This window comes from Anopheles cruzii, chromosome 2, assembly GCF_943734635.1.
Source record: "Anopheles cruzii chromosome 2, idAnoCruzAS_RS32_06, whole genome shotgun sequence".
In the NCBI taxonomy this organism is placed as follows: Eukaryota; Metazoa; Arthropoda; class Insecta; order Diptera; family Culicidae; genus Anopheles; species Anopheles cruzii.
Window position 1 is genome coordinate 58,182,503 of NC_069144.1, and position 27,614 is coordinate 58,210,116.

Consider the following 27,614-nt stretch of genomic DNA (forward strand, 5'->3'; position numbering starts at 1 on the left):
CCGGCACCGGCAAATCGTTCGTACTCGCGCGCTACCTCTTGGACCAATCTTGGCTCTTGTTACTTTTGTCTGCTTTTCGTTCGCTCGTGTTTCGGCTGCAATTTCGGATTCGGAAATTTTGAAGTCGGTCGGCAGGAAGAAATGAGATAAAATACAAACAAAGGAATTGTTGCAGTGTTTTCTTTTATTTTGTGCGCGCTTTCGGCGCGATTCGTTCGCGAAAAATAAATAAATGTAAATAAATGTTTCGATTAGTAACGCCCTTTCGTGTGTTTTACATATTTACACCATTTCCTGACTTTGTCCATCAATAGCGGCCACGGGGGAAAATGCTGCAAGCATCACGACGAAAAACACCAGTTACTCAGTTTGTTCTGTTGAATTAACGATCAACTTACACTTTTCGCTCCTTTTGAACCACATCATGATCTCGCGTAGATCGTCATCTCAAACCGATGAGCACTGTGCCCGATTGCAAGTCATTCCTCGGCCGACTGTAATACATGGCAGTAAAATAAAACAATAGAAAGAAATGAAAAGCCACAGATTGTCGGATAAATCTTACCTTTGCACACTCGGCCATAGCCACTCTTACGCCATTATTGAACTCGGTTCCCTTCCCCTACTATGCACAATATTAAGAACCTACTTTATGTACAACGGTGCTGGTTACGGAGGCCCATCGAAAGCGAGTTCTATGCGTAAGGGAATGGGTTATCGAAAGTATGTGGCCGGCACATGCAAAAAGGGAAATAAACGCCCGCCTGCACCAGCCTGCTGTGCTGGCTGGCCGATTTGGAAATAATTTCTATTTAAAAGAAAGGGATAAGCCCCCATCGACTCTCGCCGTAACCGTAGCAACCGCAAGCGGTTGCGTTGCCGGGGGCCTTCAATCGCGATACCCTTTTCGATCGCACAGAAAAACGCCTCGCGAGTTTCAGTTGGGCGTACTACACGACGCCATATGATCCTTCAGTTTGTTCAGGTGGCGAAACTGTTTGTCGCAAATGCTGCACGAGTGAAGACTGACCAGCTTCATGCACACGTTGGCCAGGTGCACCGACAGGTTGCGCTTGTTTTTGAACGTCTTGCCACAGGTATCACAGTTGACCGACTGCTGTTCTGCGTGCATATGCTTAATGTGTTGCCGGAGGATGTACTTGTCGCCCATCACCTGATCGCAGATGTGACACGGCACGCACGTCGCCACCCGCAGGCTTTTGTCGTGTTCCTGCATGTGCTTCAGCAGCCGGAACCGAATTTTGAACGTTTTCGGGCAGTGCTCACACACGAACCGTGCCGTGTGCACCGATCGCTTGTGGTCCTCAATCGTGTACTTGGTGAAGCTGCAGAAGCGGATGGGAAGGAATATGGAGTATTACTAGCAAAAGGGAGGCGCGCTGGGGCTACGACTCTTCACTTACGACTTCTGGCACTGATCGCACCGAACGTCCTTCTCGGCGTGCATTTTCTTCATGTGCACCACCAGGCGCTTCTTGAAGGGGAACTTGCTCGCGCACAGATCGCAACTGTACTGGCGCTCCTCGTGTTTGTTCTGCATGTGCTCCTTCATGTTCTGGTGGATTTCGGCACACACCTCGCACCGATACTTCTCCGGATTCTTGTGCATATCCATGTGCTGCCACAGGGTCACCTTCGTGCGCAGCTTCATCTCGCACACCGGACACTGGACGTAGATCTTGTAGTGGCCGTGCACCACCTTCGAGTGCCGCAGCAGCGCCGTCCACGACCCGTAGTCTATCAATGGGTCACCGACCATCATCCGCTGGTTGTCGCACACCTCGCAAACGATGCGCTTATAAAATTCCAACAGTTCCGCGTCTTCCATTTTCTGCACGCTGCTCGGCACTTTCCGTTTGGCCCGCGTGTGCACCAGTTTGGTTTGCTTCCGGTGCCTAGTCCGGTTCCGGACTTTCCGGTGCTGCGAGGAGCACGGCGCATCTTCCTCGGTCGCTTCCGATTTCACCGCGGCCACGTGTGGCCGCTCGGTCGAATCTTCCAGGTAACCGTCGCTCAAGACGAACGACCTCCTTTCGTCCTCCTCGTCATCGTCGTCGTCTTCCACCGGTTCACCTTTGATTTCGAGAAACTCCGTTTTGTACTCCGTTGGCCCGGCAAAGCAGGCGGGGGAAACCGTCGAACGGTTCGTGTCGTCGTCGTAGTGCACTGGTTCCTCCGTTCGCATCCGGCGACACTCCTCGATGGTGTTGTAGAAAGCATTGAACTCATCCAGTGCCGACCAGCACCGGAAACAAATCAGCTGAGGTTCCCTCGTCGGCACTACCTGCGGCAGAGTACGACAATCTACAGTCACAACAACGGCGGGGGGGGGCTACTAAGTACACTCTTACCTCGAACCACAGATGTTTTGCAATGAGCGAGGCAATGTTTTTATCGGCGTGCTCCGTTGCGAAAATATTCAGATACGTTGCCTCGTTCACCAGGTAACAGATTCGGCATTCCGCCGTGTTGCCCATCATTCTGCTGGCCGCTTCCGGTTCTTGTTTCGCCAGCGAAACCACCGATTCCAGATCGGAAACGTTCATTTCCGCAATGATTTTCGCACCAAAACAAACCGATCGACTGACAAACTGACAGCATTTGGAGTGGTGACAGCTGACAACAAGCTCCAGCGTAGCGGATCCATAGTGGCCCTAGCGACAGTGCGTGACAGATTGTGTCGCTATTTTTTCTCCATTCCAAGGTAAAATTAAATCAAAAGTGTGTTTAAGAACCGTTTCACGGTAAGTTTCTACGCTTTTTATTTGCGTTCATTACGCGATATTCAAACCTTCACTTAAGGGGCGCAACGAAGGATCGAAAGCTTATTTAAAACTGCTGACTATATGGTAGCATAAACGCGTGTGTAACGTGCACTAAGTAAATTTAAAATTATTCCATCCGGAGCAACCGGACCAACGGCGATTTACGCCAATTCCGTCAGCTTGAACCGCACACCTTCTTTGCGCTGCTTTTGCATCTCCAGCCACTGCTCGTGGTGCGCATTTTTTCGGTGATAGTACAGATGCGTGTCCTGGCGGAACGTTTCCGGGCAGAAGGAGCACATGTAGAGCGGTTTACCCGTGTGCGTGGACATATGTTCTTTGAGCTTATTTTTGCGCCGAAACTGTTTACCACAGATGGTGCACGGGTAGAGGCGCGTCGGCTCCAGGCACACGTTGGCCATGTGCACCGACAGGTTGCGCTTGCACTTGAACGTTTTCCCACACGTCCCACAAGTCACGGTCGGTTGCACCGTGTGCATCAGTTTAACGTGCCGGCTAAGGATGTACTTATCGCGCATCACCTGGCCACACACGGCGCACGGTACCGCGGTGGAGTTTCGCAAGCTTTCATCATGCTCTTCCCTGTGTTGGCGCAACCGAAAGCGACTGTTGAACGTTTTTGGACAGTGCTCACACACGAACCGTGCCGTGTGCACCGACTTCCGGTGGTCCTCAATCGTGTACTTAGTAAATCTGGAATGAAACAGGGAAACACACACATTCTATTAACCCGAAGGAGCCAGAGCGGTGCGCGTGTCTACATACGGTTTCTGGCACTGATCACAAATAATGTCCTTTTCCACGTGCATCTTCTTGATGTGCACCGTGAGCCGTTTCTTGAAGGGGAACTTTTTGCCACACACGTCGCAACAGAACTGACGCTCCTGGTGTTTGTTTTGCATGTGTTCCTTCATGTTCTGGTAGATTCCGGCGCACAGTTCACAGCGATACTTTTCCGGATTTTCGTGCATATCCTTGTGCTGGATCAGCGTCAGCTTGGTGCGTAACTTTAGCTCGCACAGCGGACACTGGACGTAGATCTTATCGTGCCGGTGCACCGTCTTGGTGTGTTTGAGAAGACCCCGCCACGTACCGTAATCTATTTGTGGTTCACCGATCATCATCCGCTGGTTGTCGCAGACCTCGCAAACGATGCGCTTGTAAAAGTGCAACAACTCTGCGTCCTCCTGCTGCTGGCCAGCAGCTTTGCGGCTCTTCAATCCGTCATCGGACGCACACTGCGCCGTCGGTTTCTTGCCCCTCCTTCTCGTCCAGGTCGATCGCGTATCATCCTCCTCGGTAAGCCGTGAATCGACCGTGGACCGGGGCGTTGGATTGGTTTGGGGCACTTCGGCGTCCGACTGCGGTGTGGTTGGATCTGGCTCTTCTGAATCCTCGCACTTGACAAAGACACTGTGCAATGGTTGATCGCCCGAATTGTCCGTCCCATCCTGCACCTCACCGAGGTCAGCCGGTTCTACCTTCACCTCGAAAAACTCCGTACCATAGCCGGGTTCAACGGGCTCGACAAGGTCTTCCGGTGCTTTGGTTATGGCGGCGGCGGCGGTGGTGGTGAGGCATTCGAATGCCGTCGCCTGCACCCGTTCAATGCCATGGTAGAACGTGTTGAATTCTTCCAAAGCTAGCCAGCACTTGCCACAAATAAACTGTGGTACGTCCGTCGGGTTAATCTGGACAACATGGGGTAGAGAGAGGGGTCAAACTGGTGCTTTTCTGTTCCAAATGCATGTATACAAACCTTAAACCACAGATGTTTCGCAACGATCGGTGCTATACTTTTGGTGGCATGTTCCTCCGCAAAGATGCTCAAGTACTCTTGCTCCGATAACGATAAGCAAATTTCGCACTTCGTTCCAGTCCCCATGGCAATGTCTGCCTATTGCACCAATCCTACAACCATCAAACGCGCTGTCGACCAGGTGGAGACAATTAAACAACATACGCGAGAAGCATACTTATCGATAAGTTCACTTTCACATCAAAACACAGTGGGAAGAGTGAAAGGATCAAGTATACGCTGATCTGGAAAACCTTCCTAAGCACCAAACTTTTTCGCCAGCGAAAAAGTCAGCGAGAGGAAAACCCAAACATGTTTTGCATATTGTCGAACGCGTTTGACAGTTGGCTCTGATGTGGTGCATCCATAAAGGAGCAACAGGGTTGTGTTGTGGGCTGTGGCAGTAAGAAATCTAAAGCTGGTCTAAATCTAAATTTTTTCGAATGCAGAAATAAATTGTTCGGTCATCATTCATGTAGCGACCCAACGAGGAAAAATAAAAGAACATTGTAATACCAATCTCGTGTCTCAATGTTAAAAAGGAAATGCAATCGAAAGAACCTTAGACGGAATTCATTCCACATTCATTTAATGCACTGAGGGTGATGGTCCAACAGAAGAAACTTTGTGTCGAACTTTTCCCCGCAAGCAGAGCACATGTAGAGTCCCCTTTCTTTGTGCGTCGCCGCATGCTCCGCCAGCTTAGCCGTGGTTTTGAAGCTTCTGGTACACGAGGGACAGCGCAAACGTTGGCCCGAGCACGATCCGGCAAGGTGCTGGTTCAAGCTGCGCATGCTGCGAAACGATTTCCCGCACTCACCGCACATGACCGGCGGAACGTTCGAGTGCATCTGCCGCATGTGGCGGGTAATGTAGTTGGATCGAACACTTTGCTTGCACACGCTGCATGAGACCGTTTTGGCGGAACCAGTTTGCGCCAAATGTTGCTCCTGGTGTCTATGGAGCAGGGCGGTCGTACGGAATGGTTTTCCGCACTGTTCACACATTAACTCAGGGTTGCTGTGAAACGAGCGTATGTGCTGTTTAATACAGTACTTGCTGAACCTGCAAATGCGTAGCAGTGATCATGATAACTAGGAGAACTAACTGCGAACAGTACTTTAAGGATACCTACTGTTTGTTGCACACGGTGCAAGTAATGTCCTTGGGTGCATGGCTTAGTTTCGTGTGCATCAGCAACCGAGCGTTCGAAGAGTACCATCTATCGCACTCGCCACACTTGAACCGATGCGTCAGATGTTTGTGCCTTATGTGTTCGTCCAAATCCTGGTGAACCTCCGCGCAGATGTGACAGCAGAATTTATCGGGATTCCGGTGCATTTCCATATGTTGCCAAAGTTTGGGCCGTGAATTGGATCGTTTCGAGCACAGGGGGCACTTCAGAAATGCTTTCTTTCGTCCGTGGCATTCCGCGAGGTGCCGCCTTAACTTACCGAATGTTCGGTACTCTAGCAGTGGCAAATCTTCCTCCACTTGCTGCGCGTCGCAAATTTCACAAAACAGCGGTCCGTAAAACTCGATCAGGTCACTGTCCATTTTGGATATAGCTGGTAAAGTGTTGCCTACCGGCTCTTCATTCGCTAGTTCCCGCTCGTAACCGTCGTCACTGTCATCGTTGTCAATCGGTTGAAGTTCTTCGTTACCCGACTCGTTCACGGTTTCGATTTCCTCTCCATCGTCCGTTTCATTGGTGTCCTCTGGCACATCTCCTGACTTGGGTTGGGATAACGGGAGTTGTACATTTTCCAGTCCGTGAGCTGGCACCGCAACGCTGGAAACTTCATCGCCGTCGTTGGCTTCACTATCGAAATCACTGTCAGGTTGCGGACGATGCAGCTCTTCGATGGTGCCGTAAAACTGATGAAAGCTCTCCAAAGTGCGCCAACAATCGTGACATATTTGCGGATTTTCAATACTGTCCAAAATCTACAACAACTCAGTGAATCATCGTCGCTCGTTTAGTGAATATTCCATTCTTACCACAAAGTGCAGGTGCAGGTGTAATATGTTGATAATGTTTTTACCATTCCGCTCCTCCTTCTGTATATCCAGCAAAATGTCTCCGGAGGGTTCACACCGGTAGCACACCTCACAAACCGTTGCCATTTCGATCCCAACTTGTCCCAGCCGCAATAGCAAATTCATCGATACGACAACAGCACAACAACAGAACGGTTTTACAATGACTGCGTTACGCGTTAGTTAAGGTTTATAGAAGACGTCACTCAAGCTTTAGAGATGGATGTGGCGTAACGATTCAAAACAAGTGCCTCAGGTTTGCTATCCATTTTATTGCTGAAATGGAGATAAACTTATAGTTAAAATTCAAAATAACATCACAAATAAAAATCTTTGCTTGTTAACAAACCTCTGTTTTCGTTTGTTTGTAAACAAACCTCTGTTTTCGTCTGTAATGCGCCCTGTTGCAGGGTCTGCAGACCCACAAAGCTTTTGACACCTACTGATCGCTTTACTGTCAAAATTGTCGCGGTTGGAGGCTGTTATATCCGTTGTTTCGTGCTGTGTGGCAGCCCAGACATGTTGCGCGTAACTGTTTCGTGCCGTGTGGCAGCACAGTTACGCGTTAGTCAAGGTTTATAGAAGGCGTTACTCAAGCTTTAGACAAGAATGTGGCGTAACGATTCAAAACAAGTGCAGAACCGAATCGAAAGAAAACGTTTCAAAAATCGAAGGATTGCGAATAGAAAGTATATTTAATGCATTTCTGAGGGGGTTAAACATCGGCTTCAGTTTGCTACCCGGTTGACACGGAATCTCACACCTTCTTTGCGCTTCCGTTGCATTTCCAACCACTGCTCATAATGAGCCTGCTTGCGGTGCGTGTACAGTTGAGTTTCGAAGCTGAACGTTTTGGGACAGTACGGACACTGGTAAAGCGGGCTTTTCGTGTGTGTCGTCATGTGTTCCTTGAGTTTAATCTTCTTCTTGAACGGCTTTCCACAGATCGTGCACGGAAAGCTGCGATCGGTACAAACGTTCGTAAGGTGCGCATCCAGGTTGCGCTTTGATTTGAATTCTTTTCCGCACGACCCGCAGCTCACTGGCGCGTGCTCCATGTGCATTCGTTTCATGTGCGTCGTCAAGTTGTACTTATTTCGTACCACGATGCCGCACAAGTTGCAGGTAACCTTATCACACTGATCGCATGGCACGTCCTTTGCGGTGTGCATTTTACGAATATGTGCATTCAATCGAGGTTGAAAAGGGAAGCGTTTGCCGCATTCCTCACAGCGGAACGTGCGCTCCTTGTGCTTGTTTTGCATGTGTTCCTTTATATTCTGGTGCACTTCGGCACACACCTCGCACCGGAACCGATCCGGATTTAGATGCATTTCTTTGTGTTGCACCAGTCTTACGCGTGATCTAACCTTTTTCTCACATATCGGACACGGTACGGACGCCTCAGCTTGGCCGTGAGCTTTTCGCATATGGAGATTTAATTCCGTTAAGTTAACGTACTCGATCAATGGCTCTCCGCTGGCCATCTTTATTGGATCACAAACTTCGCACACCAAGCGTTTGTAAAAGCTAAGAAGCTCCTCATCTACTTTCGAGGTAGTAGTGCGACCGGTCTTGTTTAAGCATTTCTTTTTTCTGCTTTTGTCGGATGTTGTTAGTTTGGAGCTTTCTTCTTGAACGTTGTCCGTCGATATTTCCTTCAAATTAGGCAATCTTCTCTTATCATCTGCATCCAATATACTCATGTTTTCTTCATTTTTTGTGGTTGTTTCTATTGCTATGTGTTGAGATATACTGGCCATTATTTCATTCTTTAGTGTTAACTCTAGGTCTTTGCTCTCGAGGTGTTCATCGTCCAATGGCTCTTGTTTGATGGATACAAACTCCATCGCACAAATGTTTTCCTCGCCAACATCACTCAACGACGGTCGCCGTTGAACGTTTGCAATATTTGTTTCCAATAAAACCCGATGCGCTTCATTCACCATATCGTAGAATTCATCAAAATCCGCCAGCAGTTTCCAGCATCGCTGGCAAATTGTTGTCAACTCGAATTCGGCTAATTTTATCCCAAGATGCTGGCTGATAACGTCTGTAATGTGTTTTCCCTTCGTCTTAAGTTCCGATGGTTTTAAGCACTGGCCTTTTTTGAGGCACACGCTACATTTCTGACGACTTTTAGCGGAGGCGGGTTCAATCATTTCCCCGGAAGTTGACGACAGGATAAACTCAGTTTTGATTGCCTCCATCGCAATTCCTGAGCCACTGTCCGTGTGGACCGCAGGCTAACCGTATTCGCACTACGACTTCGCACTTTTTCTTACGCAAAAACACTGAACGTACTTCGAGAGGGTATTATTGTTGAAAATTAGAATTACACAGCGCAAGGTCTTTCCTTTTGCAAGTTCACCGATTGTGTATTTTGTTCATAGAAAGTTTGTTTACGGCTCGACTGTCAAGTGCTTTCTTGCAGTCTTGTTATGGAAACCCGTACCTTCAAGCAGCATATTCGTTTAGTACAAGCAACGGTTCAAGGTTTATTTAGGTTTACGAATATTTTCAAACGTTCAAACGTGTTACAGTTATTTTTGGTTTTCAGAAAACCATCGTTTTGGAGATAAATGTTTGTACAGTGGTGATCATGTATATCCTATTTCCAGTAAACGCTTATTCAATCATTTAAGTGCAGAAGAAAGAAAGAAAAACTTTAATGATACAAACATTTTACATAGATTCTGTCGTACAGTTGTAATGAATACTTGATCGAAACGTCCCCAAAGTATTCATGGTTGGACGTGGCGGACATCTAATCCGCTATTCGATTAAGACGAAATTGAACACCTTGTTTGCGCTTCTGTTGAATTTCTAGCCACTGTTCGTAATGGCTAACTCTGCGGTGCGTGTACAATGCTGTGTCGTATCGGAAAGTTTTCGGACACAGCGTGCATTGATACAGTGGGGTATTCGTGTGCGTCGTCATGTGCTCAGTAAGCTTCTTCTTTTTCTTGAACGTTTTTTCACAGATCGTGCACGGAAAGCTGCGGTCAGTGCAAACGTCTCGCATATGCGCGTACAAATTGCGTTTGTTTTTGCACTCCTTCCCACAGGATTGACAGGATACGGGGGTCTGTTCCATGTGCATTCGTTGCATGTGAGTCACGAGGGTATACTTGTTTCGTACGACGAGGCCGCAAACCGTGCAGGTAACCTTTGACGAAGGTATGCTGCTCTCAACATGCCCTTCCATGTGATTATCCAGCTGAAAACGACCTTTAAACGTCCGCGGACAATATTCACAAATGAAACCGACGCCACCATGCACGTTACGCTTGTGGTTATCGATGGAATATTTCGTGAACCTAACGAAGGGAAGTAGAAAAGAAAGTAAAGTTTAATAAATAATCTTGGTTTTTGGGTCGACATACGTACGCTTTATCACATTGATCGCAGATTACATCCTTAGTAAGGTGCATTTTACGAATGTGGGCCATCAATCTGGTTTTGAATGGAAACTTTTTACCACACTCGTCACAGCAGAATGTGCGCTCCGAGTGCTTGTTTTGCATGTGTTCCTCGATGTTCTGGTGCACTTCGGCACACACCTCACATCGGTACTGATCCGGATTTAGGTGCATATTTTTATGGTCTATTATTTTTGTACGAGATCTTATCTTTTTCTCACATACCGGGCATCTGAGGACTGCTTCTCTTTGGCCATGCGTTTTGCGCAAGTGATTATTCAATTCTGTCAGGTTGGCGTACTCGATCAATGGTTCTCCGGTTACCATTTTTGCCGGGTCACAAATTGTGCAAACTAAACGTTGGTAAAAATTAAGAATTTCCTGATCCACATTCAGTTTAGAAGAACGAGCCTCTTGTCTTTGTTGTTTCACGGTTTTCAATCTTTTCTTAATATTGCCTCCTGAATTGAATATTTTATGTTTTCGGTAGCTCGACAGTTTGGTCGGAATATCGTTCCCATCGCGGCCTTTCTTTGTGTTATCATCGATTTTGGACACTGGAGCCTCGAACATTTCTTTTTCAGGGTTTGTAGTTGACTCAGTTTTCAAGCTTGATGTTTCGACTGCAGCATCTTCGTCCAGTATTGTACTATTGGCATAATGTTGTTCGGTGCTTTCGTTTGTCTCCTGTTTCATACCTGAAGAAAGTCTGTTTTTGTTAAGTTCTACACATTTATCTTTGAACGTCCAAATGTCTGCTTCCAATGGCTCTTGTTTGATGGCTACGAACTCTATCGCACAAACGCTTTCCTCGCCGCCGAGATCCCGCAGCGACGGTCGCTGTTGAACGTTCGTAATATTTGTTTCCAATAATACTCGGTGCGCTTCATTCACCATGTCGTAGAATTCGTCAAAATCCGCCAGCAGCATCCAGCATCGCTGGCAAATTGTGGTCAGCTCAAATTCCGCCAATTTTATCCCAAGATGTTGGTTGATTACGTCGGTAATGTGTTTCCCATTCGTCTTAATTTCCGATGGCTTTAAGCACTGGCCATTTTTGAGGCACACACTACATTTCTGAAGACTTTTAGCAGAGGAGGGTTCAATAATTTCCTCGGAAGTCGACGACATGATGAGCTCAGTTTTGATTGCCTCCATCGCAACTCCTTAGACACTATTCCTGTGGATCGCAGGCTAACCGTATTCGCACTACGACTTCACACTTCTCCTTACGCACAAACACTGAACGTATTTCTAGAAGGTATTATTGTTGAAAATTAGAATAACCCAACGCAAGGTCTTTCCTTTTGCAAGTTCAACTATTATGTGTTTTGTTCATAGAAAGTTTGTTTACGATTCGACTGACAAACGCATTCTTGTGATGGCTTTAGTACAAAATGCCAGCGACTCAAGGTTGTTAGAGGAACCTGTTTGTGATTCGTATTTCTTAAGTCGTTTTTCTTTCTAAATGCAAATGGTGCTCACGAATTGTTCACCACTAAGGTAAGCAATAACAATAAATAATCGCGTTTGTTCGGATTAAGCAGCTAAAATAAATATTTTATTTTATGTTCGGATTACCTTAATTTCACAATGTCACATTTCACATCCAATCAAGATTTTTCGCGTTATCTACCGGAGATTCGTCGTCGGAACTAGACTTTCGATAGTCTTCCGCGAACGTACAACTATTCCATTTAGTAATAATATGTGTGTGTGTGTGTGTGTAGATACGCTTTACACCATTCGTTTAGTAATTTGCCACCCCCGGGGGCCCTAGTCTGCGCAACGGGCGTGAGCCGTCGTCATGTGCTGCTTTAGTTTTGTTCGCTTCTTGAACTGCTTGCCGCAGACCGTGCACGGGAACTGGCGCGTCGTGCAGACGTTCGAAATGTGCGTATTAAGACTATGTTTGGATTTAAAGGTTTTGCCGCACGTTTTGCACGTGGAGGGCGTCTGTTCGGCGTGGATTCGCTTCATGTGCGTCTTCAGGTTATACTCATCCTTCAGCACCGAGTTGCACAGGGTGCAGCTGACCGTGGCTGCCGAACCCTGCTGCTCCCCACCGTTGTTGTGTGCCTCCATGTGGCGATCGAGCGAGACACGCGTTTTGAATGTTTTCGGACAGTTTTCGCACGTAAAAGTTGTGTACGAACCGTGCACGGTCCGCTTGTGCTTTTCGATGCTGAATTTGGTGAACCTGAAACAACAGGGAAAAAAAGCGGGCAACGGTTAGCCGGGGACGGCGACACGCTTACAGCGCACTTTCGCTTCAACTTACGGCTTGTTGCACTCCTCGCAAATAATGTCCTTCTTCTGGTGGACCTTGCCCATGTGCGCGGTTAGCCGACTTTTGAACGGGAACCGCTTGCCGCACTCTTCGCAGCAAAACTCCCAATCCTGGTGCTTGTTCTGCATGTGTTCCTCCAAGTTCTGGTGCACCTCCTGGCAGACGGTGCACCGAAATCGGTCCGGATTCTGGTGCATCTCCTTGTGCTCGATCAGCTTCACGCGCGTGCGGAACTTTTTCGCACACAGCTTACACTTGATCGTCCCCGAGTCGAGCCCGTGGGCCGTGCGCATGTGGTGATTGAGCTGCCGCAGCGTGCGATACTCGTCCACCGGTTCACCGTTGACCAGCTTATCCGGATCGCACATATCGCAGGTGATGGGTTTGTAGAACTCAAAAATTTCCACATCAAACGTTTGCTCCTCCATTTGCTCCGCGCTCACGACGTCCGGTGACCTGCCGCCGCGATCATCGTCCACCACCACCACCATCGGCACCGGTGGCGGTGGCGGCGGTGGCCCCGCTGCCACCGCCATCGTCACCGTTGCCGCTTCCGGAAGATGTAGCCGCTTGTGTTCGAGCAACTTCGGACGCGTCCGAATCTTCTTCTCACACAGCGGACACTTGACCGATCCCGTCTGCTGGCCGTGCACTAGCCTCATGTGGTGGTTCAGTTCCCGTACCGTGGCGTACAGGGTGGTGGTGCACGGTGCCGGAGTCGCACCGTCGCACACGTCGCAACTAATCCGCTTGTAAAACTCCAGTATTTCCTGGTCAACCTGCGCCGACTGTAGCTTGTCGGCGTCCGTTTCCCCGTCGCTCGCCATCCGTGGCACGTGAGTTTGCTTGTGTTCGAGCAGTTTAACTCGCGTGCGGAACTTTTTACCACACTGCGGACACCCGACCCGTCCCGACTCTTCCCCGTGCGCCAGCTTCATATGATGGTTCAGCTCCTTCAGCGTACCGTACTCGGTGCGATCGTCACACACGTCGCACACGAGACGCTTGTAAAAGTCGAGTATTTCTTCGTCCATCTCATGATTCTTCCGCTTCCGGCTCGGTGTTCCGACGGCCGTTACGTGACTACCTTCAGGTTCCACACTGGAACGATCGGCATCAACGGCGCACGGTATCCGTTCCGATTCCGCGCCACGGGGTGGACACTCGGGTGCAGTGCCTACCGCGATACCATTATTGTGCACAACACCTGCCGCCGCGGCCGGCGGGTCCAACATTTGCTGCTCTCCGCCGTAAGCTGGAGCTGGCGCTGCGGTAATCGCTTCGCACTCACTGGCATGCAGCAACCCGTTCGTGATGGGCACCGCGTCCGCCGCCGTTGTTTGGTTTGGGCCGTCCGGTTTCGCGCGGTTCGCCGCAAGGTACGAAGCTCGCTGCGTGTGCACATCCTGGACCATCATGTAGAAGCGGTTGAACTCTTGCAGTGCCTTCCAGCAATCGCAACAGATGAACTGCGGGTCGGCGCCCTGCGTAAACTGCAGCCCCACATGCTTCCACACCAGATACGGCACCTCCTTGTCCGACTCGTCGCCCTGCGGCTCGAACACATCCAGACAGATATGGTCCGGGCGGAGCGTAAGACACACTCCGCACTCCTTTTGATTGATGGTGACATCGTAAACATCGCCCCGTTCGACCATTTTTTCCCGATCGGCCACTTCTCCGCGGCGCGGTCAGTACTCGGGAACTGTGCACTCGCTCGGCAGCGCTACCGCGAAAGGTAGCGAAAAACGATTCTCCCTTGGTTCACCGTGTCGCTTTCGATGCACTTATTTGCTGGTGCATGGTACTTCGGAGAAATAATTCATTGGTCGGCCGTCCGTCCTTTTGTTATAGAAGTTTCACTGACACTTTTGACAAACTTCGTCGCCTACTTCCTTCAACTTCAACCAGCGAGCCAGCAAACTCCGCCGAATGTGTCGCGGTTGCCAAACCGGCCGCACGCTGATCTGTTTACCTGTGCGAGAGACCATTAGACCGTTTTGGGGAGTAAATTAATGGGCGTTACGTCGCGGAATCACGGCAAACGGTACGACCGGAAGCTGGTCTGAACAATTTACTGGACAAAACAAAAGGCAGAAATACAGTGTACGCAGTGTTTTTTTTTAGCCGTATCTATCCTTTCGCTGCCATAAAGCCAGGGTTGTAGCTTTGTTGATGTTTTTCCCTTCAGCCTGACGTTGCGGTGACAGTAGGCCTTGAGGAAAGTGGTTCGCTACGCAGTTCAAAAAGCGGAGGCCTTTGGGCTGTTGCCGGTGATTGGTTTATTCCACCTAGGTTTTGTTGGAACGAAATTCCAGGAACGCGTGAGGACAAAGAAACTGCAAACAAAAGAACAGGCGCGCGAAGCACGAGCAGAACATGTTCTGGACATGTTCTGGACATGTCTCGGGCACGATATTTGGGTGGTCGAACAGAGTAGACATCGACAGTTAGAGAGTTCAGTTGCGATCAGGAAGTGAAGCGACTTGTGAAGGTGATTAAATCCGAAAATAAAGTTTTTGACCGATTGACAAAACCTTTTTTTTAACTTTTATTGGTCGCGACTCAACAGGTTTAATAAAAAATCCCCGATGACCACGATACCGAACGTGGATGGTGCGGGATGCGACGGGGCACAGCCCGAGCCTGCACGCTGTGCCCTCTGTTTAGCGGACGGTCCCATAATGCTGTCCATTGACGATGAAAAGGATAACATGTCGGCCACAATTCAACTACATCTCGCTCTAGATTTGGACAAATCTCAATCCGAGTACCGGCATCGTGTATGTGGCACTTGCTGGAAGGTGGTATCGGAGTTTCACTCCTTCTACCTCATGGTACACGATGCCCAAAGTGATCAACGAAAATTCGTTGTCGAAGATTCGCTAAAGGACCCACTCGCTCCATCGATCGGGTACCGGCGCGGTAGCTCCGGCAGCTCCGACGATGCACAATCTTGCAAATCATCGCCGCTGCGAGACAGCACGGAAATTTTGACCGAACCGACCACAAAAGCCACCAGGAAGGGCAATTCCAACATCGACAGCGAACTGCTTGAATTTTATCAGCGTATTGTGTGCCATATTTGCGATAAGATGCCGCGCAGCGAAGAGGCCGCGATCGAGTACCAAACGCTCGCGCAACTGAACCGTCATATGCGCACCGTGCACAATCTGCAACACGGTACGTTACGGTGTCCCGTTTGTGGGTTGAAAAATCGCACCCGAGCCCAGCTGTGGCAGCACAAAGAAATGCACCTGCGGCCGGACCAGTATCGGTGCACCGTTTGCCAAGAGGTGCACCAGAACTTGGAGCAGCACACGAGAAAGAGGCACGGCGATCGTGTCCACATATGCGAGCAATGCGGTAGACGCTTTGCGCTTCCCGGCCGTCTGGCCGTGCACGTACGGAAATCGCACGGCGAGCGTGATGTAATGTGTGACCAGTGCAACAAACCGTAAGTAGAACTTTTTATCCGAATCCGATTAGGAGTAAAATTTCAAATCGATCTACAGCTTTAACAGGTACACGATCGACGATCACAAACGCAACGTCCACCACGCAAGCTTCATCTGCGAGTATTGTCCGAAAACGTTCAAATCTCGCTTCTGGCTCAATCGTCACGCGGAAAGTCACGCCGATGGGACGGACGGCAAGGCGCGGCACGCAGTATCCTGTACCGTTTGTGGTACGGTGGTCAAAAACAAGTACATTCTGGTGGCCCACATGCGCCGCATTCACAGCGACCAGCCGGCGGTTAGCTGTGGAACGTGCGGTAAACCCTTCAAATCGCAACGCCATCTAAACGGGCACCTGCGGACCGTGTGCACGGAACAGGCGTTTCCGTGTGCTGTCTGTGGCAGGAAGTTTAAGAAGAAGATCAAACTCCGGGAACACATGACCACACACACCGGCATGCCGCTGTACGCGTGCACGTTTTGTCCGCAGACTTTTAACTACGAGTCCCACTTCTACACCCACCGAAAGGTGGCGCACCGTGAGCAGTGGCTCGAGCTACAGCAGAAACGAAAGGACGGATATCGTTCGTAGAGACCATCGAGGACGGAGGTAATAAAGTACGGAACTAACAGCTTCCTTCGGCATCCTTTATTGCTCTGTCTCTCTCTTATACCGCTACGTTACTGTCTATTCGGCCGGTCGATTCAACTTTCGCCATGCATCCGCTTGATGCCACGGGCGAGCTCGAGCTTATCGGTCACAATTTCCCGGTACGCTTGGATGGCCAGATTCAGCTGCACCTTCTTGGTGCCGTGCTCCGTCACGTACCGCTCGATGGTCCCGATTAATTGCACATCTTGCTCCAGTTCCTCGACGGACTTATCCGCATCCGCATCGAACAGGGCGGGCATTTCGGAGGCATCGCGAACGACGGCGTGTTCGGCGGCCCCACCGACTGTGTGCAGCGTCGAGTAAAGGGCAATTAGCTCGACGCCGTTCCGCAGAAAGTCTCGCTTGATCATGTCGAGCAGCAAATCGTCGATCAGTTTGTGCCACGACAGGAAAAACACAAACGGCCCAAAGTGTCGCGTCGATCGGAGTGCGTCGAAGGATTTGGTGTCGTTCACGTGCTGATAGACGCGCGCCGTCAGCTGGTGGTACTGGGGCTCGAACGGTTCGTACTGAATGCACGCCCGGTCCAGCACAAACTCGTACTTTCCGTCCTCGAGCAACCGCTGCAGGTGCGGATCCTCGAACATGGGCGGTGTATGGATGGAGCGGCCGGCCAGCGGGAAGTAGATCTGGTTAAGGCGTTTTCTCATTTCGTACGGTGCTTCCTGTAGCGTCCCGTCCGGGTGCCGTACGACGATTGTCCGCTGACTGTCCTTCAGCCCGTACGTAATGTCGGTGAACACAAACTTCGAGTTAGCGAGCGATTTGAGGGCACCGTCTTTCGAAATCACGCGGCAACTGTCGTCCTGAGCCTGCACGACCGGTGGCATCTGTAGCATTTGTTCCGCCTGCTGGATGGACTTTACGAGTTCCTGGCGAAGCTGCGCGTCGGTCATGAACCGGTACTGGATCGTGTTGTCTTTCACGGCGCGCTTGCGGAACACCTTATCCAGCTCGAGCCGGTTAATGGACTTCAGTAGCTTCTGCACATCATCGCGCAGGAACACGCCGGACGGATCCTTTTCTACGGGGGTCAAAGTGGTAAGTGCACGCAAAAAGAGAGGAAACGGCAGAGCCACTTACTGTAGGCCAGGAACGGTTCACCGTCACTGTTTGCATCTGCTGCGGAGCTACACAAGCGCGTAGCATTCGTGCTGCCATTGGCCCGTGCTAAACCACAGACAATAGGTCGCACCTCCTGGAACACTTTCCACATTGTTCTGCCACTGAATTGTGTGGTCCGGAAAAAGGGAAAACAAACCTTTTTACGAAACAATTCCCGGTTTGCTTACTCTCGCCGACTGCGATCTGTCAAAGTGGCGGTCGAGCTGGTTTTTCGAGCAGCGCTCGTGAGGTGCTCGAAATTTGTACCTCTCGGCGTAACTAAAATAATTCACCAACTAACCGATTTAATCGGTACCAGCGTTTAAAGGTGAAATTGTTTGATAACTACAATTCATAACGTGGATAGCACGATTAATTCGCACAAGCATCGCAACGCAACCCTGGCAGATTGTGCAACAACATAAAAATCGATCACACCCTTTGTGTCAAGTAATGACACAAAAGCCCCTCGCCTCCCCCTGTGTGTCCCTCCTCTCCTTCGATTACGATTCGTCAGTCGCGGGCGAATCGAAATCCGTGCCAATCGACAAAGCTCTCGCGGGTTTGGAGGGAGGTGCTGCACTGTTTGACTGTTGACTGACCTTTGGTCCCGCGTGCTTGTTTCGGATATCGGCCGAGTATGATCGCTTGAAGAAGTGCCACCGCGCTGCCGTTGAATTGACCCTCGCCCTCCCTCCGGACGCCGACCGCAATTAGTGTTTTTGACTGTGCTCTTCTTATTGTCGCCCTGCCCTGCCCCCGGTCAAACATGGCACAGTCAAAGTTCAAGCAAGTGTTCAGCTACCAATCGTGGGTTCACGCGGTGTCTGGATCGGCGGTAGGAATAACGAGTCTTTCGGAGACGCTCCAGGCGGACCCATGCTAATTAATCTCCGTCTCTTTCGCCCACAGGGTAGCGTGATTGCAATGTCCGCCTTCTATCCGCTGGACACAGTCCGGAGTCGGCTACAGTGTGAGTACCGGGCGAATCGTGCGTGTCGCCACCGGGGTTTCATTACGTAAACCGTTCGTTTCGTTAACAACGAGCAGTAGACATGACGAAGCCCTTTTGGCTTTCCCTACCGCACGCCATGCTTATCACGATCCCCACAAATCCCCAATGGATTACGAATCGAACCTTGAGATAAGAAGGGCTAATTCGCTCGATTTCGTCTCTTTGTATCGTTTTGCAGTGGAAGAACCGGAACGACGCAAGGCACTGAGTACCTGGCGGATATTGAAGCACCTGATCGAGGAGGAAGGCTTCGCGACGCTCTACCGTGGCCTGGTGCCGGTGCTGGAGAGCCTGTGCATTTCCAACTTCGTCTACTTCTACACGTTCCACAGCTTGAAGGCACTGCGTTCCGGGGGCAGCTCGTCGGGCCAGTCGGCGCTCGGAGATCTGGTGCTCGGTTCGCTGGCCGGTATCGTTAACGTGCTAACAACGACGCCCTTCTGGGTGGTCAACACCCGGCTGAAGATGAAGGGCCTCGACCGGCGCACCGCCGGTGCTGGTAACGGTCACATCGGTCACAAAGAGCAACACCCCAACAGCTCCACAAACGTCGCGTACGAAGGGCTGTTGGACGGGTTGCAGTACATCGCGCGCACCGAAGGCGTACGGGGGCTGTGGGCCGGGGCCGTCCCTTCGCTGCTGCTCGTCCTCAATCCGGCCATCCAGTTCATGGTGTACGAAGCGCTCAAGCGACGGCTTACGGAGGGACCGGCCGGCACCGTTACCCGCAGCCCGTCCGCCCTGACGTTCTTCGGTATCGGAGCGATCGCGAAAATGATCGCCACCGTGCTAACGTACCCGCTGCAGCTGGTGCAAACCAAGCTGCGGCACGGCAATGCGGACAAAAGCCTCAACCTGCCGGTGGACATCGACACGGTGCAGCTGCTGCTGATAATCCTGAAGCGCCAGGGTGTCGCCGGCCTGTACCGTGGGCTCGAGGCAAAGCTGTTGCAAACCGTGCTCACGGCGGCGCTCATGTTCATGGCGTACGAGAAGATTGCCCGCTTCGTTACTTCGCTGCTCATTACCAACCACGGGCCCAAGGGCTGAGTGGTGGTGACCGGGAGACCCGCGGAAAACCAAGCTCTTTCTTCCCGAAAGACACACTCTCTGTCTCTCTTTCTCGCTTCCCGGCATCGGTCCCGGGACCCCCACCCGGTGTTGATAAGGTGTTATGTTTCACCCAGCCTGTCCATTCTAGTCCTTTCCATCACCAACCATTTTTACTTTGCATCTGTGATGATGATACCAAGAGCGCCGGTCGTCCATCCATCCTACGCACACATTCCGATGATCCCGGAGCGGGTTGTTTTATTTATATAACCATTTTACACCTCCTCTACCTAAGGCTTGAAAGGAGGGCAAAACGGCCAGCGCCAGGGTGGCTCGCAGCCGTATCATGCCGTTCTTTCTTTCTATAATCTTAGCAGATAAGGGATAATGGGGATTAAACTAAACCGGGACGCGCCCGGTGGGCGTATGGGGAGGGAACGGCTTTTTTCTCATTCAAAGACTAGAGTTTCCAAAGCAAATGCTTGCTTTTAGTAGTCGTTGTGTGTGTGGTTCATAAGATAATGTATGAATTTGCGTTGCGACCGAACAAAATAAACGAACGATAATCGATAAAGAGTGTGTATCGTATCGTGTGAATCGTGAATCGAACGAAAAGCGGTGGACAATGGTACAACAAACCGAAACGGAGTAATAGGGTAATCGTTCAAGGCTTTATTGTATTAACTTAGTTCAGTAGAGCTTAATTACCATCGTTTTTTGCACCTACATAGCAATATTCACTTGTATAGTGTTTCTCTAGCGTTGTGGAGTGGTGTAGAATTTGAGTACGCCATTTCAATTCAATTAAGTCATTCTAGTCCTAGTCCACTCCCGATCGCCTGCAGTTCATGTTTTTCTTTGTTTCACTCTAATGCTTTGCACAGGTAGTGTTTTCGCGTCCCCACTAGCTAGAGTAGGGTTTATTCCTCAAATGCTCGCCCATTTTCGTCTATCAAGAAGCACCCGCGATCGTCGGTGAGTGCTGTCCCGTCCCGTGCAGTAAAAACGGGATATGAAACACAATTGGGAGTTTTATTGCTTTCCAGTCCAGCGCTGCTGTCCAATGTTGTTGCAGCCTGAACGTGTGCTGCGGAACGTGAACCGTTTCCTTCTCTAATTCAGCCTTACCCACAAAATTCCGTTATTTTGTAGAACGTAGAGAGTTCAGGATAACCAAAGTACTGTAACCCTATATGGTGCGACTAAAACTAACTATTCAGACAGAAAAAAGGGGGTGCCAGTAACAAAGAGAAAACACATTTAACAACTTATACTTGGGCCTAGTAATCCTACTTAACTAAATGCACTTGTACATCAACACAGACCGGGGAGTGGGACCAATAATCGGAATCGGATCAGGCGCAGATTGTGGAAGCGTGGCACCTGTGGCGCATCTTACGTTTTCTCTACCGACTGTTTTCGCGCAGGACATGGGGTGGCCGTCCTTCTATCCTACCTTAAACTGTGCTACTGACTCCTTCCGAGCGCCGCGTTTGCTTATTCGATTAGAGTTAAAAGATTTCTAAAAAACCTAATCTCCATTTCAAGCGACCGACCGATCGACCACAGTGATGGGGCGGGTTTACTGGGAGTCCCCTCAATCCGCTTGTTCGACTACCATTGATTGCGGCATATTCGTTTCGTTTCGCTTCGCTCTGCATACGATTCGTATCGTGAAGGAGGTAATTTGATTTGCAGTTCCATTCACCCTGAACCAGAGCTTGGGCAGTTGGCCAACGCTTGCCATTGCTGGGCCACCCCGAAAAGCGATTAATGTACAGCGCGCGCGCGTCGTTGTGTAGAGCTTCCTTTAAAATCGTCCATTTTCGTTCCGTTCAGAGAAGAAGGCTATGTACAGTTGTATGGGACAGAGAGAGAGAGGCAGGGCTGTCTCTTTCCATGTGCTTGGCAGCGGCATCGCTAACTATGATTTAGTAATCCCACTTTATGTCACTTTCTTTCCATTGCGCGGTTTTGTACGGGGTGTGTGCGGGATCGAAGATGATCGCGAATGATCACGTTGCTGCTGCTGGCGCATGATTACGATAGGTAGAATTATTATTTATTTACAACGCGGTTGATAGTGCTGACCCAATAGAGTGCGGCCGGTGTCTACATTTTATAAGAAGGGACACTCTACACACACTCACACTCAGTTTGATTTCGGTCCCCGCCGGTGATCACTCTCTCTCTCTCTCTCTCGTCTTTAATCCTAGAATGGTTGGTTTTCGTGTATTTTACTGGACTTAACAGCTATCTTCTACTCTCAAAAGGGAAGTGTGTCTGTGTGTGTGTGTAGAACTTAACAGGAAAAAGAAAACATCAACCTACTTACAAAGTCCTCACCCTCTCTCCTCTTTTTAATCGAAAAAAAAACCCGGCCCGAACTCGATCGAGTACGAGCGGTCGGTCTTTCTCCGCGTCTTCCCACTGCGGATATGGAACGAGACAACAAACACCCGGAAAATGCACATATAACTGGATTTTTCGCTGGCGATCGACGACGAGCGCCGCACGATGGAGAAATTAACAAACAAAATGCCCATTCCGTTCCGTTTTGTCGGTCGAAATGCACGGAGAAAAGTAGAAAAAATTCAACAACGATCGCACCCCCTCGGTGTGTGTTCTTAATTCCGAATGGAAAAGGACCGCCGGAAGCGACGAAATAAGACGAAAAACAATCTAAAGCTTCAGCTTCAGCGGGGAGTGTTGTGTGCCTGCCGCCGATCACCATCACCGACCGTCGCCGTGTCCCGCCGGTGTTTCACTGTCGCTCACATCCAGTATTCTATCGATGGTAGTATCCGTTGCTACCGCCCGAAGGGCCACCACCACCGCCCGACGCCAGGCCGCCACCACCAGATGAAGTTTCGCTGCGCTGATGATGATAATGAGCTTTCGCATGGAATCCACCGTTGCGGCCACCGCCGAACCGTCGACCGCCGCCGCCGCCACCGCCGTTCCGAAATCCACCACCATGCCGGTGGTGGTGGCCGTTCTGGTAGAAATCGCCACCCCCACCATGGCCTCCTCCCCCCCGGTGGTAGCCATTGTTGTATTGCTGATTGCCATTTCGATTGCCTCCGTTCCATTTCATGCCACCGCCATTTTGATAGTTTTGAAAATGCTGGAACTGATTACCGTGCTGTGGCGGGCCACCACCGTTCGGTGCCACGTTCTTGACCTTCTTCATCCGACCACGGTCCATTTCCGTTTCGCGATCGTCCTCGATCTGACGCTTACGTTCCTCGCGCCGCTCGGTAGCCAATTCGCGGTCCATATCCGTCTGCTGGCCATTCCAACTTTTCACCGGTGCACCGTAGCCACGGTGAGAGTACTTTAGTAGCAGCTGGACGGCGGCGGCAGGTCCCTCGGTGGTGGTGGCCACGGCAGTAGCAGGAGATGATGATCGACTTTTCATCGCGCGCTGCTGATGGTTGTACCCGTTTTGTGTCGTATGTTGCTGTCGCTGGACACCGTTCGTCAGAGGCTGGACACCACCAGCACTGGAGGTGGTGGCGGCGGCGCCGGCAGCAGCAGTAGCAGTAGCGCCGCTCCCGGCCGCCCCACCATTTCTTTGCTGCGGTGGAGAGCTGGACGGAGAGGACGTTTTGGAGGAGGAAGCCGATCCGCTGTTGCTGCTGCTGCTGTCGGGATACGTAAGCTGGCCGGCCGTACTACTTTTCGACACCTTCCACAGACCGGCCTTGTTCTTGATGATCTGCGGCGAGTGCGAATGACGATCGTCGCCACCGTCGTCGTCGTCGTCGTCATCGTCGTGGTGATCGTTCTCTGCGCCGTTGCCGTGACCGTTTCGCTTCAGTGATACCGATTTCTTGCCACGTTTGTTCCGAGCTTCCTCTTCGCTGCTGTTGTCGGCGTCACTATCGTCATCCGTTTCGTACGGTACCAAACTAACGACGGAACCACCCGAGGGAGAACCGGTGGCGGCGGCCCCAGACGCACCCCGCTGGCCACCATTCGGCGTGGAACTGAACAATAGTTTTGGCATCGAAGGTAGCGGCGGTGAGACGGCGGCCAATGGCGACTGTTTGGCGGTGTGGGTTCCGTTCAGCAGCTTCAGAGCAGATGGCCCATTATTGCTGCCAGGGGCGGCCCCCGCCACCGTCGTCGTGTTGGCAGCAGATTTGGATTTATTGGACTGACTTAGTAACGAGGAGTTGACGGATTTTACGGGCGAAGGTGAAGTCGAAACCGTCTTCGAAGGTGACGAAAGGGTGGACGTGGTCGAGGAAGGCGAAGAATGGGTGCCATCACCGGCAGCGGAGGAACTTAGCGTCGTTGTCCCCAGCGCTCCTTTCGCCGATGTTCCTTGGGACGCGGCGACAGTGACGGAGGCGGCGGCGGCGGCGGCTGAGATGGGACTCTTTGCGGACGGTGGTAGCACTGGCCCAATAAAGCCAGGCTTCGTGTCCAGCTTGCTCGGGAAGAGACCACCAGCAGTTCCATTGCCGCCGCCAGAACCGAGCACCCGGAGCGGCGACGATGCGATACCACCAGTGCCTTTCCCGGGCGTGCCACTACTCCCACCGGTGGCCCCGATCGGCGAACTCCCCAGCGCGGTGCCCCCGCCGTTCGCCGCCAGATGACCCATTGAAGTGAGTGTGGCCGTGCTGCTGGGATGGCCCGCCGGTTGGGCGGCCTTTGTCGTGCCATTCAGCAGACCAACGTTGGCTCCGGCCGCACTTTCCAGCTCGAAGAACAGAATGTACGCGTTGGTGCTCATGACGTTTTGAATTCCGACGGGGCGCACGGAACTGTCGTCGAACACGTGATACGCGCCACCATCGGTTTGGCCGATGGCCGTGTAGTGCCCGCAATGCTGCGTGCTCCCGAGATGGGTCACCATCGAGGTCAGCCGGTAAATAAGCTTTCCGCCACCGCCGTGCGGCGCACCGTTGGCCGTGCGCTGGTTGGAGTAGGGCGTCAGATCCAGCCGCGATCGCAGGTCCACGTGCTTGTTGATCTTGCCGCCCATCATCGCAAAGCGCTTCAACTGGATGCACAGCACGAACGGGGCGCGCTCGAGCGAGAACTGTTTGGTGGCGGCCACCCGCCGCTTGCACGCCTCACACTTGTAGCCCATGTCCTCGAGCCGTTCGCGGTCAAAGTACAGCTCGAGCGCCTCGTCGATCGAGCTGGCCTTCCGGATGTCGAGCAGCAGATCCTCGAAGTGCTGGAACGTGGTCGAAACGTGCTGGCACGACAGACACTTCACCTCCGACCGCAGGTACCCGCCGAGGATCTGGTTCAGCGGCGTCGTCTCCTTGCTGTACTGATCGAGCTCCTTGCTGTTCTTGTATCGGCCGAGGAACGACTTTTCCATCGCCTCGACCAGATAGCGTAGGAACTCGTGCGCATCCTCCTGCCGGCCTTGCACCAGGTGCTTGCAGACAAGCCGCAGCTTCGAGTACACCAGGTACGGTTTAATTGCACTGTGGTTGCTTTGCGATTCTTCCAGTGTTTTGGCCATCGCACAGATGATGCAGCTGCCTCCGGAACCTGAAGGAGAAACACCCAGACGCAAACCGAAACGGGCGGATTAGACAAGGCCAGAGCCCCAAGGGGGATCGAAACTTACCACCGTCATCGCAACGCTCACGGTGCTGCACATCCGACAGCAGCCAGTTCGCGATGGCCGGCACATGGAACAGGGCTTGCAGCGTCGAGTTTAGGTAGCAAGTGTTGCCCATATTGACCATCCCGGCGCCCACCAACCACTTGCGGCCAGTCGTTTTCCATCCGATCTGTACGTTTTCGCGCGGGAAAAGTGTCCGCTTTGGCGTCGGCAGTGTCGCTGCGTCTTTTCCGGCCGTGCCAGGCACCGAACCAGAGCCCACGCTAACCGTAGTGCCATCTGTAATATTATTATGAGAATGCGAAAGATCCCGTTAAAGTGATTGAGGAAACACACAGCGCGCGCGCACGCTCCACTACTTCTGCCGAGTTCTTCCTCCAACTTCAATTTCGTCAGCCACTTCGCGAGGTCTTCCGCCATGGGTTCGCTCCTTCGGTGCCCTCCATTAAAAAGCCTCTAACCGCGCGCGCAAAACCACAGCAACCAATCGCGAAGCCTTCTGCGACGATGCCGACATACCTTCGACGATTTGCGAAAGGCACACACTGTTGCTCGTGCGGTGCCACCGGCGGATCGTTTTTCGGCGTGCCGACGTCCTGAGGCTACTCCAGAGCGGAATCAGGATGCGCAAAACCAGCTGACAGAAGTAGCGAAACTGGAGCCTCACTAAGCGCACGAAATGCATCCCGTCGGCACGAGCTGTAGCAATGCACCGGCGACAACAGCTGAGGCAAGCATTGGTAAGCACATTTTAGGTCGAACGACGAAAATTCACGTTAGCCGCACACGGCCGATCCACCGCTGGCGCGAAACGTGCCTGCTTTCGTGCCGGAACCACCCTCAGAGAAGGAGCTGGGAACTATTTCTGTACTCGGTCGGTTCTAACCATACACACACACTGCAGCGAGGGTCACTGCGTTTTGTGGGTCAAACGCAAAATGGTTCGTGGAAGTGGCGCCACATGATGATTGCCACTCTGCCCGTCTAAGCAAGGAAGGCACACACTATCACGCCCGCAGGAGAGCCGCCGCAGCACAGGAAAACGTGCCACACACTTGTCAGCGAGCACGTTTCGTCGACCGATGGCGCGCCCTTATCAACAAAGAATCGCAGGAACGGACTCTATTTTTGTTCAGAACGACCCGTGGTCCTGGCTACAATTTTGGTTTCCCGTCAACCGAGAGGGATTGTAGAAGAGCCACTAGCCACTAGGACGCTTTTAACAAGGCGGGTCGTCCCGAAACACTCCGGAGGACAACATTCAAACACGGACAAATGCGTTTTGGGAAGAAAAAATCAAAGTAGTTCTCGTAGTCGAGATGATACTTTGCAAATGTCAAATTTCTTCGTACGCACATTATTTTTTTGCCCCCGATCGCTCTCACTCTCTCAGTTTGCATGAGTGCCGGTATCGATTTTTTCTCTATGATCTCTCTCTCTCTCTCACAAAAGTTCGCCTCCTGCTTCTATGTGCCATTTTGACAGCAAATGCGACAGTGAGCGACCGCATGGTTTTTTCTCACTGCCTCCGGTCGGTATGTCTTTTCTGAGTGATACCTTCGAAGCAACACCGACACGCGACTCATCTTGCTCATCGTAGTAAACATGCGAAATTGAAAACAATGCATTACGCGCGATGATAAAATATTGGCCACCACATGGCCGATGAAACGGAAATGTACTTACTTTGCTGGCTTCCCGTCAATCTGCTGGCAGTGGTGCTTATGATGGAAGTGGCGTATTTCGCCGCACCGCCAGCCCCAATCATTGGCACCGTCGTCGTCGTGGTTCCATTCGTCGATACTTTGGGCGTTTGCATGAGGGCAGGTCCACCGCCACCGTTACCGTTTGTGGTAACACTGGAAGTGTTTTTGTCACCACCGCTGCTCGCCACCGCCACCACGTCGGCGGCGACATTGGTGGCCTTCAGGACGATGTACTTGGACTTCAGTTTGTCCAAACTGGCACTGTAGCTGGGAGCTTCTTCGTATGCGATCGGTTTAACCTGTTGGCCCTGCCGCAGCGATTGGGTGATGGTTTCGACCAGATCGCTGTTCTCGTCCGGATCGTCGTTGTCATTATTGTCGTGGTGGCTGGAGTCGAACATGGAGCGCCGGAACAGTCTCGCCGGGCCCAATCCGGAACTGCCCGCCGGTGCGCCGACGGCACCGGAACTACCGTGCGCGCTGACTCCGTTATAATTCAACGCGGATGCAGCCACCGAGGCTGCCGACAGTGCCGCTGCCGTGGAACGTCCATTGTTTGCCGTCGAGTGCAACGAGTCGCGAATTGCCGCACTGACGAGTGAAGGAGTCGAATCACACACCATTTGGATGGGCATCTCCTTGACTACGG

General features: G+C 51.4%; 7 protein-coding genes across 7 annotated transcripts; 2 read left to right on the forward strand and 5 right to left on the reverse strand.

Annotated features, from left to right (window-relative positions):
* Nucleotides 1-216: 216 nt before the first annotated feature.
* Nucleotides 217-2,567, reverse strand: LOC128267091 (zinc finger protein 652-B-like). The gene is made up of 5 exons (XM_053003881.1): nucleotides 2,373-2,567; nucleotides 1,425-2,305; nucleotides 566-1,346; nucleotides 399-494; nucleotides 217-332 (listed from the first exon to the last, which is right to left on the reverse strand). Exons 1-3 carry the CDS (start codon nucleotides 2,565-2,567, stop codon nucleotides 938-940), a joined length of 1,485 nt encoding a protein of 494 aa, XP_052859841.1. The 3' UTR covers nucleotides 217-332; nucleotides 399-494; nucleotides 566-937.
* Nucleotides 2,568-2,816: 249 nt separating this feature from the next.
* LOC128267092 (zinc finger protein 43-like) lies at nucleotides 2,817-12,619 on the reverse strand. The gene is made up of 10 exons (XM_053003882.1): nucleotides 12,349-12,619; nucleotides 11,858-12,267; nucleotides 7,386-8,194; nucleotides 6,193-6,339; nucleotides 5,741-5,892; nucleotides 5,617-5,670; nucleotides 5,426-5,562; nucleotides 4,567-4,700; nucleotides 3,573-4,498; nucleotides 2,817-3,500 (listed from the first exon to the last, which is right to left on the reverse strand). The coding sequence occupies exons 1-10, from the start codon at nucleotides 12,552-12,554 to the stop codon at nucleotides 2,948-2,950; spliced, it is 3,528 nt and encodes a 1,175-aa protein (XP_052859842.1). The 5' UTR covers nucleotides 12,555-12,619; the 3' UTR covers nucleotides 2,817-2,947.
* On the reverse strand, nucleotides 9,413-11,360 carry LOC128268428 (zinc finger protein 37 homolog). Its single transcript, XM_053005518.1, has 2 exons — nucleotides 10,036-11,360; nucleotides 9,413-9,965 (listed from the first exon to the last, which is right to left on the reverse strand). The coding sequence occupies exons 1-2, from the start codon at nucleotides 11,223-11,225 to the stop codon at nucleotides 9,413-9,415; spliced, it is 1,743 nt and encodes a 580-aa protein (XP_052861478.1). The 5' UTR covers nucleotides 11,226-11,360.
* Nucleotides 12,620-14,948: 2,329 nt separating the features above from the next.
* LOC128267093 (zinc finger protein 501-like) lies at nucleotides 14,949-16,407 on the forward strand. Its single transcript, XM_053003883.1, has 2 exons — nucleotides 14,949-15,814; nucleotides 15,873-16,407. The coding sequence occupies exons 1-2, from the start codon at nucleotides 14,949-14,951 to the stop codon at nucleotides 16,405-16,407; spliced, it is 1,401 nt and encodes a 466-aa protein (XP_052859843.1).
* Nucleotides 16,408-16,461: 54 nt separating this feature from the next.
* Nucleotides 16,462-17,789, reverse strand: LOC128278382 (28S ribosomal protein S22, mitochondrial). Its single transcript, XM_053017108.1, has 2 exons — nucleotides 17,572-17,789; nucleotides 16,462-17,512 (listed from the first exon to the last, which is right to left on the reverse strand). The coding sequence occupies exons 1-2, from the start codon at nucleotides 17,702-17,704 to the stop codon at nucleotides 16,521-16,523; spliced, it is 1,125 nt and encodes a 374-aa protein (XP_052873068.1). The 5' UTR covers nucleotides 17,705-17,789; the 3' UTR covers nucleotides 16,462-16,520.
* A 375-nt stretch (nucleotides 17,790-18,164) lies between these two features.
* On the forward strand, nucleotides 18,165-20,208 carry LOC128268571 (peroxisomal membrane protein PMP34). Its single transcript, XM_053005697.1, has 3 exons — nucleotides 18,165-18,430; nucleotides 18,505-18,565; nucleotides 18,786-20,208. The coding sequence occupies exons 1-3, from the start codon at nucleotides 18,362-18,364 to the stop codon at nucleotides 19,655-19,657; spliced, it is 1,002 nt and encodes a 333-aa protein (XP_052861657.1). The 5' UTR covers nucleotides 18,165-18,361; the 3' UTR covers nucleotides 19,658-20,208.
* A 165-nt stretch (nucleotides 20,209-20,373) lies between these two features.
* On the reverse strand, nucleotides 20,374-27,600 carry LOC128268570 (ubiquitin carboxyl-terminal hydrolase 36). Its single transcript, XM_053005696.1, has 5 exons — nucleotides 27,410-27,600; nucleotides 27,057-27,325; nucleotides 25,263-25,538; nucleotides 23,226-25,183; nucleotides 20,374-23,123 (listed from the first exon to the last, which is right to left on the reverse strand). Exons 1-5 carry the CDS (start codon nucleotides 27,598-27,600, stop codon nucleotides 22,449-22,451), a joined length of 3,369 nt encoding a protein of 1,122 aa, XP_052861656.1. The 3' UTR covers nucleotides 20,374-22,448.
* Nucleotides 27,601-27,614: the final 14 nt, after the last annotated feature.

Bases quoted from the DNA above. Each gene is read 5' to 3' on its own strand.
- LOC128267091 (XM_053003881.1), bottom strand. From the start codon at position 2,567: ATGAACGTTTCCGATCTGGAATCGGTGGTTTCGCTGGCGAAACAAGAA. The intron at 2,306-2,372 runs GTAAGAGTGTAC...ACTCTGCCGCAG, and splicing joins CAAAACATCTGTGGTTCGAG to GTAGTGCCGACGAGGGAACC. The intron at 1,347-1,424 runs GTAAGTGAAGAG...CCGCTTCTGCAG, and splicing joins TGCGATCAGTGCCAGAAGTC to CTTCACCAAGTACACGATTG.
- LOC128268428 (XM_053005518.1), bottom strand. From the start codon at position 11,225: ATGGAGGCAATCAAAACTGAGCTCATCATGTCGTCGACTTCCGAGGAA. The intron at 9,966-10,035 runs GTACGTATGTCG...TCCCTTCGTTAG, and splicing joins TGCGATCAATGTGATAAAGC to GTTCACGAAATATTCCATCG.
- LOC128267092 (XM_053003882.1), bottom strand. From the start codon at position 12,554: ATGCACCAGAATCCGGACCGATTTCGGTGCACCGTCTGCCAGGAGGTG. The intron at 6,340-7,385 runs GTAGCAAACTGA...TCCCAACCCAAG, and splicing joins TGAGATTCCGTGTCAACCGG to TCAGGAGATGTGCCAGAGGA. The intron at 4,701-5,425 runs GTGAGTGCGGGA...TGCAATAGGCAG, and splicing joins CGTTCCGCCGGTCATGTGCG to ACATTGCCATGGGGACTGGA.
- LOC128267093 (XM_053003883.1), top strand. From the start codon at position 14,949: ATGACCACGATACCGAACGTGGATGGTGCGGGATGCGACGGGGCACAG. The intron at 15,815-15,872 runs GTAAGTAGAACT...ATCGATCTACAG, and splicing joins TGTGACCAGTGCAACAAACC to CTTTAACAGGTACACGATCG.
- LOC128278382 (XM_053017108.1), bottom strand. From the start codon at position 17,704: ATGTGGAAAGTGTTCCAGGAGGTGCGACCTATTGTCTGTGGTTTAGCA. The intron at 17,513-17,571 runs GTAAGTGGCTCT...TGACCCCCGTAG, and splicing joins TGAACCGTTCCTGGCCTACA to AAAAGGATCCGTCCGGCGTG.
- LOC128268571 (XM_053005697.1), top strand. From the start codon at position 18,362: ATGGCACAGTCAAAGTTCAAGCAAGTGTTCAGCTACCAATCGTGGGTT. The intron at 18,431-18,504 runs GTAGGAATAACG...TTTCGCCCACAG, and splicing joins ACGCGGTGTCTGGATCGGCG to GGTAGCGTGATTGCAATGTC. The intron at 18,566-18,785 runs GTGAGTACCGGG...ATCGTTTTGCAG, and splicing joins AGTCCGGAGTCGGCTACAGT to TGGAAGAACCGGAACGACGC.
- LOC128268570 (XM_053005696.1), bottom strand. From the start codon at position 27,600: ATGCCCATCCAAATGGTGTGTGATTCGACTCCTTCACTCGTCAGTGCG. The intron at 25,539-27,056 runs CGAATGGAACCA...ATAATATTACAG, and splicing joins GCAAACGCCCAAAGTATCGA to ATGGCACTACGGTTAGCGTG. The intron at 23,124-23,225 runs GCGGCCGGGAGC...GTCCAGCGACAG, and splicing joins CGCAGCAAAGAAATGGTGGG to CAACATACGACACAAAACGG.